The sequence below is a fragment of the Cebus imitator genome, unplaced genomic scaffold, assembly GCF_001604975.1.
Source record: "Cebus imitator isolate Cc_AM_T3 unplaced genomic scaffold, Cebus_imitator-1.0 Scaffold112, whole genome shotgun sequence".
NCBI lineage: Eukaryota > Metazoa > Chordata > Mammalia > Primates > Cebidae > Cebus > Cebus imitator.
Window position 1 is genome coordinate 196,260 of NW_016107427.1, and position 13,714 is coordinate 209,973.

General features: G+C 41.8%; 1 protein-coding gene across 1 annotated transcript in view; it reads left to right on the forward strand.

Annotated features, from left to right (window-relative positions):
• Window positions 1-7,207: 7,207 nt before the first annotated feature.
• The window catches only part of LOC108311144 (aryl hydrocarbon receptor-like), a 47,085-nt gene continuing 40,578 nt past the window's right edge, over window positions 7,208-13,714 (forward strand). The window contains exons 1-4 of the mRNA XM_037741986.1: window positions 7,208-7,446; window positions 8,443-8,447; window positions 9,822-9,833; window positions 12,689-12,786. Coding sequence (XP_037597914.1) covers window positions 7,208-7,446; window positions 8,443-8,447; window positions 9,822-9,833; window positions 12,689-12,786 — 354 coding nt within the window. The remainder of the gene's footprint in view (window positions 7,447-8,442; window positions 8,448-9,821; window positions 9,834-12,688; window positions 12,787-13,714) is intronic.

Sequence of the window (13,714 nt, forward strand, 5' to 3'; positions counted from 1 at the left end):
TCAGCTTTCTGTACATGGTTAGCCAGTTTTCCCAACACCACTTATTGAGCAGGGAACCCTTTCCCCATTGCTTGTTTTTTTCTGGTTTGTCAAATATCAGATGGTTGTAGATGTGTGGCATTACTTCCAAGGCGTCTGTTCTGTTCCATTGGTCTATATCTCTGTTTTGGTACCAGTACCATGCTATTTGGATAACTGTAGCCTTGTAGTATAGTTTGAAGTCAGATAGCGTGATGTCTCCAGCTTTGTTCTTTTTGCTTAGGATTGTTTTGGCTATGCAAGCTCTTTTTTGGTTCCATAAGAAGTTTAAGGTAGTTTTTTCCAGTTCTGGGAAGAAGGTCAATGGTAGTTTGATGGGGATAGCACTGAATCTGTAAATTACTTTGGGCAGTATGGCCATTTTCACGATATTGATTCTTCCTAACCATGAGCACAGAATGTTTTTCCATCTGTTTGTGTCCTCTCTTATTTCTTTGAGCAATGGTTTGTAGTTCTCCTTGAAGAGGTCCTTCATGTCCTTTGTTAGTTGTATTCCTAGGTATTTTATTTTCTTTGTAGCAATTGTGAATGGGAGTTCACTCATGATCTGGCTCTCTGTTTGTCTGTATTTGGTGTATAGGGATGCTTGTGATTTTTGCACGTTGATTTTGTATCCTGAGACTTTGCTGAAGTTGCTTATCATCTTAAGGAGATTTTGGGCTGAGATGATGGGGTCTTATAAATATAAAATCATGTCGTCTGCAAATAGAGACAATTTGACTTCCTATTTCCTTTTTTTTTTTTTTTTTTTTTTGTTTTTTAAGACAGGGTTTCACCATGTTGGTCAGGCTGGACTTGAATTCCCGACCTCAGGTGATCCACCCGCCTTGCCCCCAAAGTGCTTGGATTACAAGCGTGAGCCACCACGCCCGGCCGACTTCCTCTTTTCCTAATTGAATACCCTTTATTTCTTTTTCTTGCCTGATTGCTCTGGCTAAAACCTCCAATACTGTGTTGAATAGGAGTGGTGAGAGAGGGCACCCTTGTCTAGTGCCAGTTTTCAAAGGGAGTGCTTCCAGTTTTTGCCCATTCAGTATGATATTGGCTATGGGTTTGTCATAAATAGCTTTGATTATTTTGAGATACGTTCCATTGATATCTAGTTTACTGAGAATTTTTAGCATAAAGCGCTGTTGAATTTCATCAAAGGCCTTCTCTGCATCTATTGAAATAATCATGTGGTTTTTTTCTTTGGTTCTGTTTATGTGATGGATTACATTTATAGATTTGCATATGTTGAACCAGCCTTGCATCCCCGCAATGAGGCTTACTTGAGCGTGATTGATAAGCTTTTTGATGTGCTATTGCGTTTGGTTTGCCAGTTATTGAAGATTTTTGTATCGATGTTCATCATGGATGTTGGCCTGAAAGTTTCTTTTTTAGTTGTATCTGTGCCAGGTTTTGGTATGAGGATGATATTGGTCTCATAAAATGAGTCAGGGAGGATTCTCTCTTTTTGTATTGTTTGGAATAGTTTCAGAAGGAATGGACCAGCTCTTTTTTGTACATCTAGTAGAATTCAGCTGTGAACCCATCTGGTCCTGGACATTTTTTGGCTGGTAGGCTGTTAATTGTTGCCTCTACGTCAGACTTTGTTATTTGTCTGTTCAGGGATTCAGCTTCTTCCTGGTTTAGTCTTGGGAAGGTGTAAATATCCCAGAATTTATTCATTTCTTCCGGATTTGCTGGTTTATGTGCATGAAGTTTTTTGTAGTAATCTCTGATAGTAGTTTGTATTTCTTTGGAATCAGTGGTGATATCCCCTTTATCATTTTTTATTGCATCTATTTGATTCTTCTCTCTTTTCTTTTTCATTAGTCTGGCTAGCAGTCTATCTATTTTGTTGATGTTTTCAAAAAACCAGCTCCTGGATTGATTGATTTTTTGAAGGGTTTTTTTGTGTCTCTTTCTCCTTCAGTTCTGCTCTGATCTTAGTTATTTCTTGTCTTCAGCTAGCTTTCAAATTTATTTAATCTTGCTCCTCTAGCTCTTTTAATTTTAACAATAAGGTGTTGATTTTAGATCTTTCCTCATTTCTCATGAGGGCATTTAGTGCTGTAAATTTCCCTCTAGACACTGCTTTAAATGTGTCCCAGAGATTCTGGTATGTTGTGTCTTTGTTCTCATTGATGTCAAAGAACATCTTTGTTTCTTCTTTCATTTCATTATTTATCCAGTAGTCATTCAGGAGGAGGTTGTTCAGTTTCCATGTAGTTGTGTGGTTTTGAGTAAGTTTCTTAATCCTGAGTTCTAATTTGATTGCACTGTGGTCTGAGAGACTGGTTGTTATGATTTCCATTCTTTTGCATTTGCTGAGGAGTGATTTACTTCCAATTATGTGGTCAATTTTAGAGCAAGTGTGATGTGGTGCTGAGAAGAATGTATATCCTGTGGATTTGGGGTGAAAAGTCCTGTAGATGTCTATTAGGTCCACTTGGTCCAGATCTGAGTTCAAGTCCTGGATATCCTTGTTAATTTTCTGTCTCATCGATCTGTCTAATATTGACAGTGGCCCTCACGGGTGATTCCTAGGCAAGCAAGGTCCGGAATGGACCTCCAGCAGTCCTGCAGCAGAGAGGACTGACTGTTATAAGGAAAACTAAAAAACAGAAAGAAATAGCTTCCACATAAACAAGGTCATCCACTCAGAGGCCCCATTCAAAATTCACCAACTTCAAAGACCAAAGGTAAAATTGGATGGAGAATGAGTTTGATGAATTGACAGGAGCAGGTTTCAGAAGGTGAGTAGTAGAAAACTTCTCTGAGCTAAAGGAACATGTGCTAACCCAATGCAAAGAAACTAAGAACATTGAAAAAAGATTAGACAAAATGCTAACTAGAATAAACAGCTTAGAGAAGATCATAAACAACTTGATAGAGCTGAAAAACACAGCACAAGAACTTCGTGAAGCATACACGAATTCAGCATACACAATACCTGAATCGATCAAGTAGAAGAAAGGATATCTGAGATTGAAGACCAACTCAATGAAATAAAATGAGAAGGCAAGATTAGAGAAAAAAGAGTGAAAAGAAATGAACAAAGCCTCCAAGAAATACGGGATTATGTGAAAAGACCTAATCTACATTTGATTGGTGTACCTCAATGTGACCAGTGAATCCCAGTTGGAAAACACTCTCCGGTATATTACCCAGGAGAGCTTACCCAACCTAGCAATGCAGGCAACATTCAAGTCCAGGAAATACAGAGAACACCACAAAGATATTCCTCAAGTAGAGCAACCCCAAGGCACATAATCTTCAGATTCACGAAGGTTGAAATGAAGGAAAAAATGCTAAGGGCAGCCAGACAGAAAGGTCAGGTTACCCACAAAGAGAAACCCATCAGACTCACAGTGGATCTCTCAGCAGAAACCCTATGAGCCAGAAGAGAGTGGAGGCCAATATTCAACATCCTTAAAGAAAAGAACTTTCAACCCAGAATTTCATATTCAGCCAACCTAAATTTCATAAGTGAAGAAGAAATAAAATCATTTATGGACAAGCAATTGGTGACATTTCATCACCACCAGGCCTGCCTTACGAGAGCTCCCGAAGGAAGCACTAAACATGGAAAGGAACAACCAGTACCAGCCACTCCAAAAACATATCAAATGGTAAACAGCATCAACACAATGAAGAAACTATGTCAACCAACAGGCAAAACAACCAGCTAGTATCAAAATGGCAGGAACAAATTCACACATAGCAATATTAACCTTAAATGTAAACGGGCTAAATGCCCAAATCAAAAGACACAGACTGGCAAATTGGATAAAAAGTCAAGACCCATCGGTATGCTGTATTCAGGAGACCCATCTCACATGCAAAGATACTCATAGACTCAAGATAAAGGGATGGAGGAAGATATACTAAGCAAATGGAGAGCAAAAAAAAAGCAGGGGTTGCAATCCTAGTCTCTGATAAAATGGTCTTTAAACCAACAAAGATCAAAAGAGACAAAGAAGGGCATTACATAATGGTAAAAGGATCAATGCAACAAGAAGAGCTGGCTATCCTAAATATATATGCACCCAATACAGGAGCGCCCAGATACATAAAGCAAGTTCTTAACAACCTACAAAGAGACTTAGACTTCCACAAAATAATAGTGGGAGATTTTAGCATTCATTCTTACCTTTAATTCAACTCTATATAATGCATCTTTTTTTCTTTGAATGCTTATAAGATTTTTTCTCTCCATAGCTGCTTTTTAGCAATTTGATTATGTTTGTTCTTTGCTCTGGTGTGTGTCCGTGTGCACAAATGTGCTAATCTGGCTTGGGATTTGTTGAGTTTCTCAGAGGTCTGTCATTTTGATCAAATTTGGAAATTTTTCTGCCATTACTTTCTATAATATTTTTTGCCCCTTTGCCTTTCTACAACTTAAATTACGTGTAAATTAGACAGCTTAATATAGTTCAGAGGTCATTGAGGCTCTATTCACCTTTCTTAAGCCTTTTCTTTTCCTGTGCTTCAGTTTGGATAATTTCCATTACTAGTCATCAAGTTGACTAATCTTTCCTTCTGTAGAGTCTGGTCTGTTATCAAGCTCATTCCATGAACTTTTAATTTCAGATATTGTGTTTTTTCATCTCTATAAGTTCCATTTGATTATAACTTCAGTTTCTCTCCTCATATGTTCATGTGTTGCTTTAAATTCTTTTTTTTTTTTTGAGATGGAGTTTCGCTCTTGTTACCCAGGCTGGAGTGCAATGGCACAGTCTCGGCTCACCACAACCTCTGCCTCCCAGGTTCAAGCAATTCTCCTGCCTCAGCCTCCCGAGTAGCTAGGACTACAGGCACGCACCACCATGCCCAGCTAATTTTTGTATTTTTGGTAGAGACAGGGTTTCACCATGTTGACCAGGATGGTCTCGATCTCTTAACCTCGTGATCCACCCGCCTCGGCCTCCCAAAGTGCTGGGATTACAGGCATGAGCCACCGCACCCGGCCATTGCTTTAAATTCTTGAGCATAGTTGTAAAAGTTGCTTTAAAGTCTCTTTGTCTATTGCATGATCTCTGTCATTTCTAAGTTGGATTTACTTGATTTTCTTTCATTATGAGTCACATTTTCTTGCCTCTTTTCATGTCTAGTGCTTTTTGGTTGGATGATGAACATTGGCACTGTTAAACTGTCTGGATTTTGTTACCTTCTTTTAAAGAGCATTGGACATTTTCTCGCTCTTCTCTCTCCCTCTCCCTCTCTCTCTCTCTCTCTCTGTCTCTCTCTCTCTCTCTCTCACTCTCACTCTCGCACACACACACACGCACATGCGCACACACACACACACACACACACATCCCCAGGAGACTAAATGCCTCATTCTTGTCACAGGAATGTTGAATGCCTCCTCACACCCTTCTGGGCAGGACCTAAGACAGCTCTGCAGGGCTCTGTCTTCAGCAACGTCTGTCCCTGTGATCTACTCTCAGAAGGAGCCTATCCTTCTGCTGGGAGGAAGTCAGACCCCAGGCCTCTGTGCCTCTCCAGCTCCTTCTAGGGGATCAGTGGTAGAGGTAGAATCAAAGTACAGATCTTTTCCAGGGAAATTTCTTCACAAAACCTTTCTCAGCCCTTTCCTATCCCCCTGAGTGTGGAGCCTAGAGTTGCCAAATTGGTTCTTGAAGTTCCTTTTGTTACACTCATACCCCGGAGTTTTGCCAGCTCAGTTGGCATTTTAATATCCTGTTACAAAACGTTGTCCATGCATTGAGCTACTGTGTACTGGCCCAGGTTGGATGTTTCTTGCATGGCAGCCCTGAGAGACGGAGACTGTCGGTGTGTTTTATAAATGAGGTAGAAACAGCTTCATTCATTACTTTTGCCTCTAGATAGAATAAGTTAAGTAGAGCATCTGTATTCTTTACATTTGGCTTTTTTTTTTTTTTAAGATGAAGTCTTGCTCTGTGGCCTAGGCTTAAGTGCAGTGGTGAGGTCTGGCTCACTGCAAGTTCCGCCTCCTGGGCTCAAATGATTCTCCTGCCTCAGCCTCCTGAGTAGCTGGGATCATGTGCCCAGCTAATTTTTGTGTTTTTAGTAGAGATGGGGTTTCACCATGTTGGCCAGGCTGGTCTGGAACTTCTGACCTGCTCCCACTTTGGCCCCCAAAGTGCTGGGATTACAGGCGTGAGCCACCACACCCAATCTGGCCTTTTATAAAACTATATTTTTGCTGCTTATCATGTTTTAAACTTCATCCTGTCCTCCAGAGAGTGCTACTGTGTTTTGCTTTGGAGGTGAGGTAATAGAAATAGCTTCAGTCATGCTACTTGGGTTAACTAACTATTCATGAATGTCTCTGAAATAATGACTGGTGGACTCTGTCTTGTGGGCTAGTGCTGGGCTTTGAGGGATGAGGGTGGGGCACTGGGAACACAGTACCAACAGGAGAGCCTCCAGAAGATGTTCTTTCAAAGCTACGCATGAAAACCTTAGTTCCATCTGTGGGAAATGTGGAAACTTTTGAATGTGAAATCCAGAGGGGAAGCCTGTAAGAATAAAGATAGATGAGTGGTGGTGTGACTGTAGCCTCCAGGAGTCATTCCACCCTGCGTGTTGATGATAGAAGATTGTAGAGATAGATCGATCACACACACACACACACACACACACACACACACACAGAATTTATATGTATGTATATATGGAGAGAGATAATGTCTGTGTCCATATGTATGTTTATGTGTGTGTATTCACACACACAGAAAGAGAGAAGAAAGAGACAGTACACACATAGATACATGTTGAGGATCTCTCTGTGTGTGTGCACACACGTGTGTGCATACACTCAATTCCTAAAAAATTATACTTTCCTAAATGGAGTTTCAGTTTTGTCAGTGTTCATTGTGGAATAGAGATTTTCTAACTTAAAAATTACATGGAAATGCAATGCAAGTGGGAGGGAAAGTGGGCCAGCCCTGCTGCTTTGAGGGCTGCCAGGTCTAACCTTCCTGCTTGGGTGTGAAGGAGCCTTCTAGGCGCCCAGGGCCCAGTGGGACCCCAGTTGACAGATGAGGAAAGGGGTGAGAGCAGAGCAGCCGTGGGGCATCGTGGATGGGTAGAACCTGAGACTGCAGGACGAGGGAGTCTGCCCCTGAACACTGATTTGGGCTGTGCAGTGCGGGGCATGGTGTTGGAATCCCTGGGGTGATGCAAGAGCGAAATGGCAGTGGAAAGTGGGGCAATGATCGTTCTTCTCTCTCCCCCAAGTCCTAAGCCAGTGCCTCCAGAGGGAGCCAAGACCAACCCTTCCAAAAGGCACCGGGACCGACTGAATCAAGAGCTGAGCCGACTCACCAACCTGCTACCCTTCCCTGAGGACGTGCGTGCACGGCTGGACAAGCTCTCCGTCCTCAGGCTGATCGTGGGCTACCTGAAGGTGAAGGGCTACTTTGCAGGTAAGTGGTGGCTGCCATTACAAAGCGAGGGTGAGAGCCCGCCCCTCCCACCAGCACCTGCTGGGACCCTGGTGGAGGCTGTGGCCACAGGAGGAAAAGGGTTAGCTTGGGTTAACCCTTTATCCTAGTGAAAGTTGCACCATTGCCTTCAGACCTCAGGCAGAGGTGGGAGGCACCTGCTCGACACAGGTGCATTAGGTGAGCCAGGTGCTCACCTGGGCGGGTGCCCATCTGAGGTGCAAACCCCAGCTCCTCGTTGTCCTAGTGGGAGGAGATGGCACCAGTCCCCTTGCCTGGCTCTGTTATTCTCCAGGGAGAGTTCTTACCATGACCACCCTAGCTCTTGAGACCCTTTGCTTTGTCATTTCTCATGAGGATCCAAGTGTTCCTCTACCTTGCAGGACTTTGGTTCAGAACAAAGGTCCTCTTTCTTTGAGTATAGCATAGGATCTAGGACATGATTTCTTCCTGTTTTCTTGAAAACTTCTCCTCCTAAAATTCTTTATTACACAGTGGGCACAATCTATTCTTCTTTAGCCTGCTTGCCCATGAACTGTGTTGCTACTTAAAGACAGATGTTCTAACCCATTCCTGCAAATGGAACTTGTATTCAGTGAGACTGAGCAGACATGGTGAGTCTGTGGCCACCTGGGTTCCTGTGGCGTCACCTCTCGTGAGGGAGAATGTGTCCCGTTACTTGTGTCCCAAGTAAGCATCGTCTCTGAAGCTTATTATAAACTCCTGCCAGCTCTACTCCAACAACAAATGTGGATTTATCATTTTCATCAAATTTGGTAAACTTTTGGCCATTAGTTCTTCAAATACCTTTCCTGATTCTTCTCTCTTTCTTCTCTGGGTAGAACTTAAATTATATATATTTTAGACTGCTTGATGCTGTACCGCAGGCCATTGATTCCTTGTGAAGTGTTCTCATTGCTGCTTCATTTTGGATAATTTCCACTGACCAGTCTCTAAGTTTATCAATCCTTTTCTCTCCAAGTGTTCGTTTTGCTGTTAGGCCAATTAAATGTATTTTTTATTTCAGGTATTGTATTTTACAGATCAAAAAATTCTCTTTGTTTGTTTTTATTATTCCATTTCTCTGCTGAGCTTTCATTTATATGATCATTTTCACTTTAAATATTACAGTCAAGAAGATTTTTGCTATTCAGTAGGGTAGCTATTAGCCATATATAGTTACTTAAATTTAAATTTATATCAATTAAAATTAAGTAAAATTAAATTCTTAGTTTCCACATTTTCAGAGCTCAGTAGCCACGTGTGGCTGAGATGGCAGGTATGAAACCATTTCCATTATCACATGGACAGCACTGATCTCCCCTGGAAATTATCTTCCAACCCATCTAAAATTGTAAAACCTCTTTCTCTGCTGGTTGTCATCTCTTTGCCACTATGGAAAGAAAAATGAAAACTTCTGAACTCTCCACCGTATTTAATTAAAGAAAAAACAGGCCTCACTATCTCCATTCCTTCGGATGCATCTTCTTGAATAGAACTTTGGCAACAAGAAAACTGGAGGATAATACCAAAGAATGCAGATTTCTCTATCACATTATCTTTCTCGGTGCTCCATCATTCTTCTATTTGCATATTATTTTAGTCTTCGTGGCAAAGCTGAGAATCCTTAATGATTAACTTTGAAATAGTTCTCAGGACGATAAACTAGCAAAATGTTTTAATATTTTAAAAACTAAGTAAAATCACTAAGGTTCAATAATGTATCTTAGATTTATATAAGTGTTAAATGGACTCATACGATCACTGCAAGACAAGATGAATTTTATTTTATTTTTAAAATAAATAAATTTATCTTTGTTCTTTGGAAGACCTCTAATAAAGAACAAAAGTCAGGACTTATTAATCTTTAAAATTGTTACAGCTGCTCAAAAAAGAAACTCAAAAACTAAAACTGGATCCAGTCAACCCAGATAATATACCCTGAAAATTATGAAACTTTTGCTCAAAATACAGTGATAACTGCAGAAAAGCAGCAACTATTTAATCATGCCCAGCAGCAATGTGGAATGTCCTCCAAGGAACAAGCACACTCCAGGTGGCCACAGGTTGTGGGAAGGAGTAGGGTGTTATCTGGGGTGAGGACGGAGTTTTGGAACTGGAAAGAGGTGGTGTTTGCACAGCACTGTGAATGTGCTAAATGCCACTGAATTCTTTACGCTAAAATGGTTGCTCGCATGTGAATTCCACCTCAATTGTTAAAATACACATTCACTGGCCAGGCGCAGTGGCTCACACCTGGAATCCCAGCACTTTGGGAGACCAAGGAAGGTGGATCACAAGGTCAAAAGATTGAGACCATCCTGGCTAACATGGTAAAACCCTGATTCTACTAAAAATTAGCTGGGCATGGTGGTGGGCACCTGTAGTCCCAGCTACTTGTGAGGTTAAGGCAAGAGAATTGCATGAACCCGGGAGGCAGAGGTTGCAGTGAGCCGAGATTGTGTCACTGCACTCCAGCCTGGCAACGGAGAGACACTGTCTCAAAAAAAAAAAAAAAGAAAAGAATTAACTATCGTAAATCTCTCCAGATATACAAACTCCATACAAAGAAGAAATCACATCTATGTTAAATAGCCTTTTTTTAGCTGAGAGAGACCAGAAGAGAGTAACAAAGGTAAAGAAAGGTAGAGAGGGGTTTGCCCATGGGTAACCTGTTTTTTTCCTCTTTTGGGAAGCTTGTATTAGAAGGGGGTAGTACATGCTATATATAAAATGATCATACAATGATGCCTGAATTAGTGGGCCTTTATTACAAAAATTATCTTCAGAATTTGGGGAACCAGACAGCCAATCATGAGAAGGTTAGGAAGCAGCACTCACCTGGTGCCCTTGGCCCTGCCTGCCACAGGGAGGGTGCTGCCCAGTGCCATGCGTGGCACCTCACTGCCGAGTCCACGTGATAACAAGAAAGTGCCTCTTCCCAGTGATTTTTCATAAGTTTACTGGTGTGTCTTTGCCACCAGCTTTCCCTAATGACTTTTGCAGTGCAGTTGTGGTGCTATTTTTTGTTTCGCTGAGGACTTGATTAGAGGAAAATGTCAGCTATGTGGGCTTCTTTTTCATGCTGAACATCTTATCCCCAAATTATGCACATTATGGTTAAATAAGATTTTTTAGATGAACTTTCTTGTTTTTTAATCTTCAACTTAGAAGAAAATAGATCCACTACTATCATTGATAATTTTGTGGGTGGGTTTTCCTAGAGTGTGCCCTGGAAAGTGATTCACTGTCAGGTAAACTACACAATTATTTCTTTATTAGTGATAAATTTTGTTTACCCAGCTAAACATTCTTCAGGCTTATACAAACTTATTCATGCTTTACAATAACATTTACAAATGTTAAATGGCAAAGCCTCCTTGGCTTATTTTTCAGGCTCCCTGCCAGAACCCTCTAGGGATGATTTGTGTGTAGAACAGAACTGTGAGCATCTGTGGGGCCACATTCCCTTCATTTCTACAGATACACAGAAATAGAGTTTGGAATTCCCTAGATTATGGAACAGAGGATGAGAATAGGGGAAACACTGGATGCCTGCGTAAGGTCCCAGGACACTTTACCTTGTTTCATGAGCTCATCCTTCCCTTATCTGTCCTGTGTCTGTGACCCCACAACCAAAGCCCTGTTGACTTGCTTATGTACAAATGTGATGATGAGCCCGGCCCTAGGCAGCATCTCAAGGAAGGTCCAGCAGGCGCACCTGCCTGTGTGCATCGCTGCCTTTGCTAAACACCACTGGGCACTTGGAGTTCTTCAGGTGCTGGAGACACAGGAGGAAACAAAAGCCTTATCAGCAGAATGGTTACATTCAAGTGGAAGTCACAGCCCCTGCCTCAGTAGACGAGTGTACAATATAAAATCAGGTAAAGCCTCTGAGGGGGCAAAATAGAGTAAGAGGTGAGAGCTGTAGACGCTGCTGATGATTCCATTCTGAGCAACAAGGAAATGACAGGGAAGCCATGTGAAAAATGGCAAGAGGGGACTTCCAGGCAGAGAAAACAGCACTTGCAAAGTTCCTAGCACAGAACAAGAAGGGCCTGTCTTTTCTGGGAAACAGCTAGGAGTCAGGAGGAGGCCACGTGGCTGACATGGCCAGGTTGGTGGGAGCCGTGCAGTTTCAGGAGAAAACGTGGCCATCGGGAAAAGGCCAGCCTCTCAGGCTTCCTTGCACCAGTGTGGTCATGTTACAGGGTTCTGACCAACAGGCTATAAGCAAAGGAGTCAGGTGGCAGCTTCCACAAGAGAGATGGTGCCACCCTTCTGCAGATCCCTCCTCCTAAGAACAGAAGGGGTACGGCCTTGAGGCTGCGTTCAGGAAGGCAGAGTGAGCTCCAAGAAGCTGGTCCCCTGGAACCTTATGGGACAGGGCTGAACACATCCCTGACTGTAATATTCTGATACTGTATGTGCATGTGATACACTTTTATCTTATAGGCTATTGTTATTTGGGAAATTTTAGTTACAAAAAGTCAAAATGAATCTTAACTAATAGTCACGGTCAGGACATAAGATTTTGTGTGTATATGAGGCCCTTGGAGGGTTTTGTGCATAAGTGAAGCCACTGGAGCAGAAGGCCGATGTCATATGTTATATAATTTTTCAGAAATGTCCTGCACACTTCTGTTCAGAGAATTGATTACATGGGGCAAAAGTAGAAGTAGGAAGGCCAGCAAGAGTTGATGTTGTCTCAGACCTGCATGGTAGTGGTAGAGGTGGTGAAGCAGTTACGGGTCTGGATCTGCAATTTTTTGTAACAGGTCATGTTATGTACTTACACCTGATCTGATACATAAGGCAAGAATGAAATCGTCTTATACCAAATCACTCTTTAATGGCAGTGACTTTAATGCTAAGGGAGCAGAGGGAAGCACAACAAATCTTCCTCAGGAGAAGTGGCAAGGGCCTCTCAGAGGAAGCCGTATTTGAACTTAATTCTTTGCCTGCAGAGAAGCCACAGTAAGAACAGCTCAGACAAAAGTTAAAATGGGGCTCTTTTCCCAGCTAGAGGAGGTAAGTGTTCAATCAGATGTCACCACTCCTACTGGAACCTTGGAAGAGCTCAAGGTGCCAGTACACAGAGTGACACACACTGTCCTGAAGCTGAAAACCAGGGTCATCTGGATTCTCCTTTTCATCCATGTGAGATGGCACATGTTCATAATTACACATTTTTTCTTTCTCAGCCGCCCTAAAGGACAGCAGTGCAGGCTGCTCAGCTGACTCACCCATGAACCCAGGAAGCAGTGAACAGACCTTTCCCAAAATCAGTGTAGATCTGTTTTCTGAAGGGGACTTGCTGCTTCAGGTACTGTACAATATTGATCATCTCTAATCCGTGTCAGTTGATCACCCTAGTCCATGTCAGTGGTAACAACTATAGCAGACTCAGGCCTCAGAGTTTTCCAGAAAATATTTTGTTTCAACTTTTGCCGAATATATATTTAATTATGTTAAATTTCTGGTTGAATAGAGTATTCTATATCTAATTTCCGAATTTTGGATGATTCTTTACTCATGGTGCCATGTGGGTAGGAACCATACATGGGGTAGGAAGAGTCAGAAACTCGAGACATCAGTCCCTAATGGTCACCTGCTAGTAGAGTGGCAGTCACCAGCCCCCTCCCACAAAAGTGATACTCCATCTTCTTTATATGCCTCAGGGACTGTGAGACTCAGAGGTAGGAATATATGGGAAAACCATGCTGTAAGCCATCATATCCTGAGTCATTAAACAACTGTACAAAGGAAAAATGGTGTGTAGGTGAAAAAATTACCATATAATATTTTATTTTTACTACTTTGAGCATTTTAAACATTTCTTTCCCTTTAATTTTCTATCTAAATAATAATATATTGCTGCTACCTCACCAAGGAGTCTACATTCTGGGTGTCATAAATATGGCTGATTTTTACCTCACACACCAGAAGTATGAAACCTTAAAAGACAGCCCACAAAGAACGCACATAACCATTGGGTGATTGGTCATTGCCTGTGAATTTCCTCAAGAATTATGATTAGTAGCAGGTTGGTCTCTTCTTTGGGTAAGAGAAGGTGGTAGAAAGATCACGCCATCTTCATTTGTCTGGTAAAGGCTTATTTATATGTTGGCAAATCATGAGGCTCTTCTCTGGCTGTGGGTTCAGTCTCAGCACACTGTCTTCAAAGTCTGTAGTTTCATGTGCCCAACCACAAGCTGAGCGAACTGCATTTTCTTTTTTTTTTTTTTTTTTTT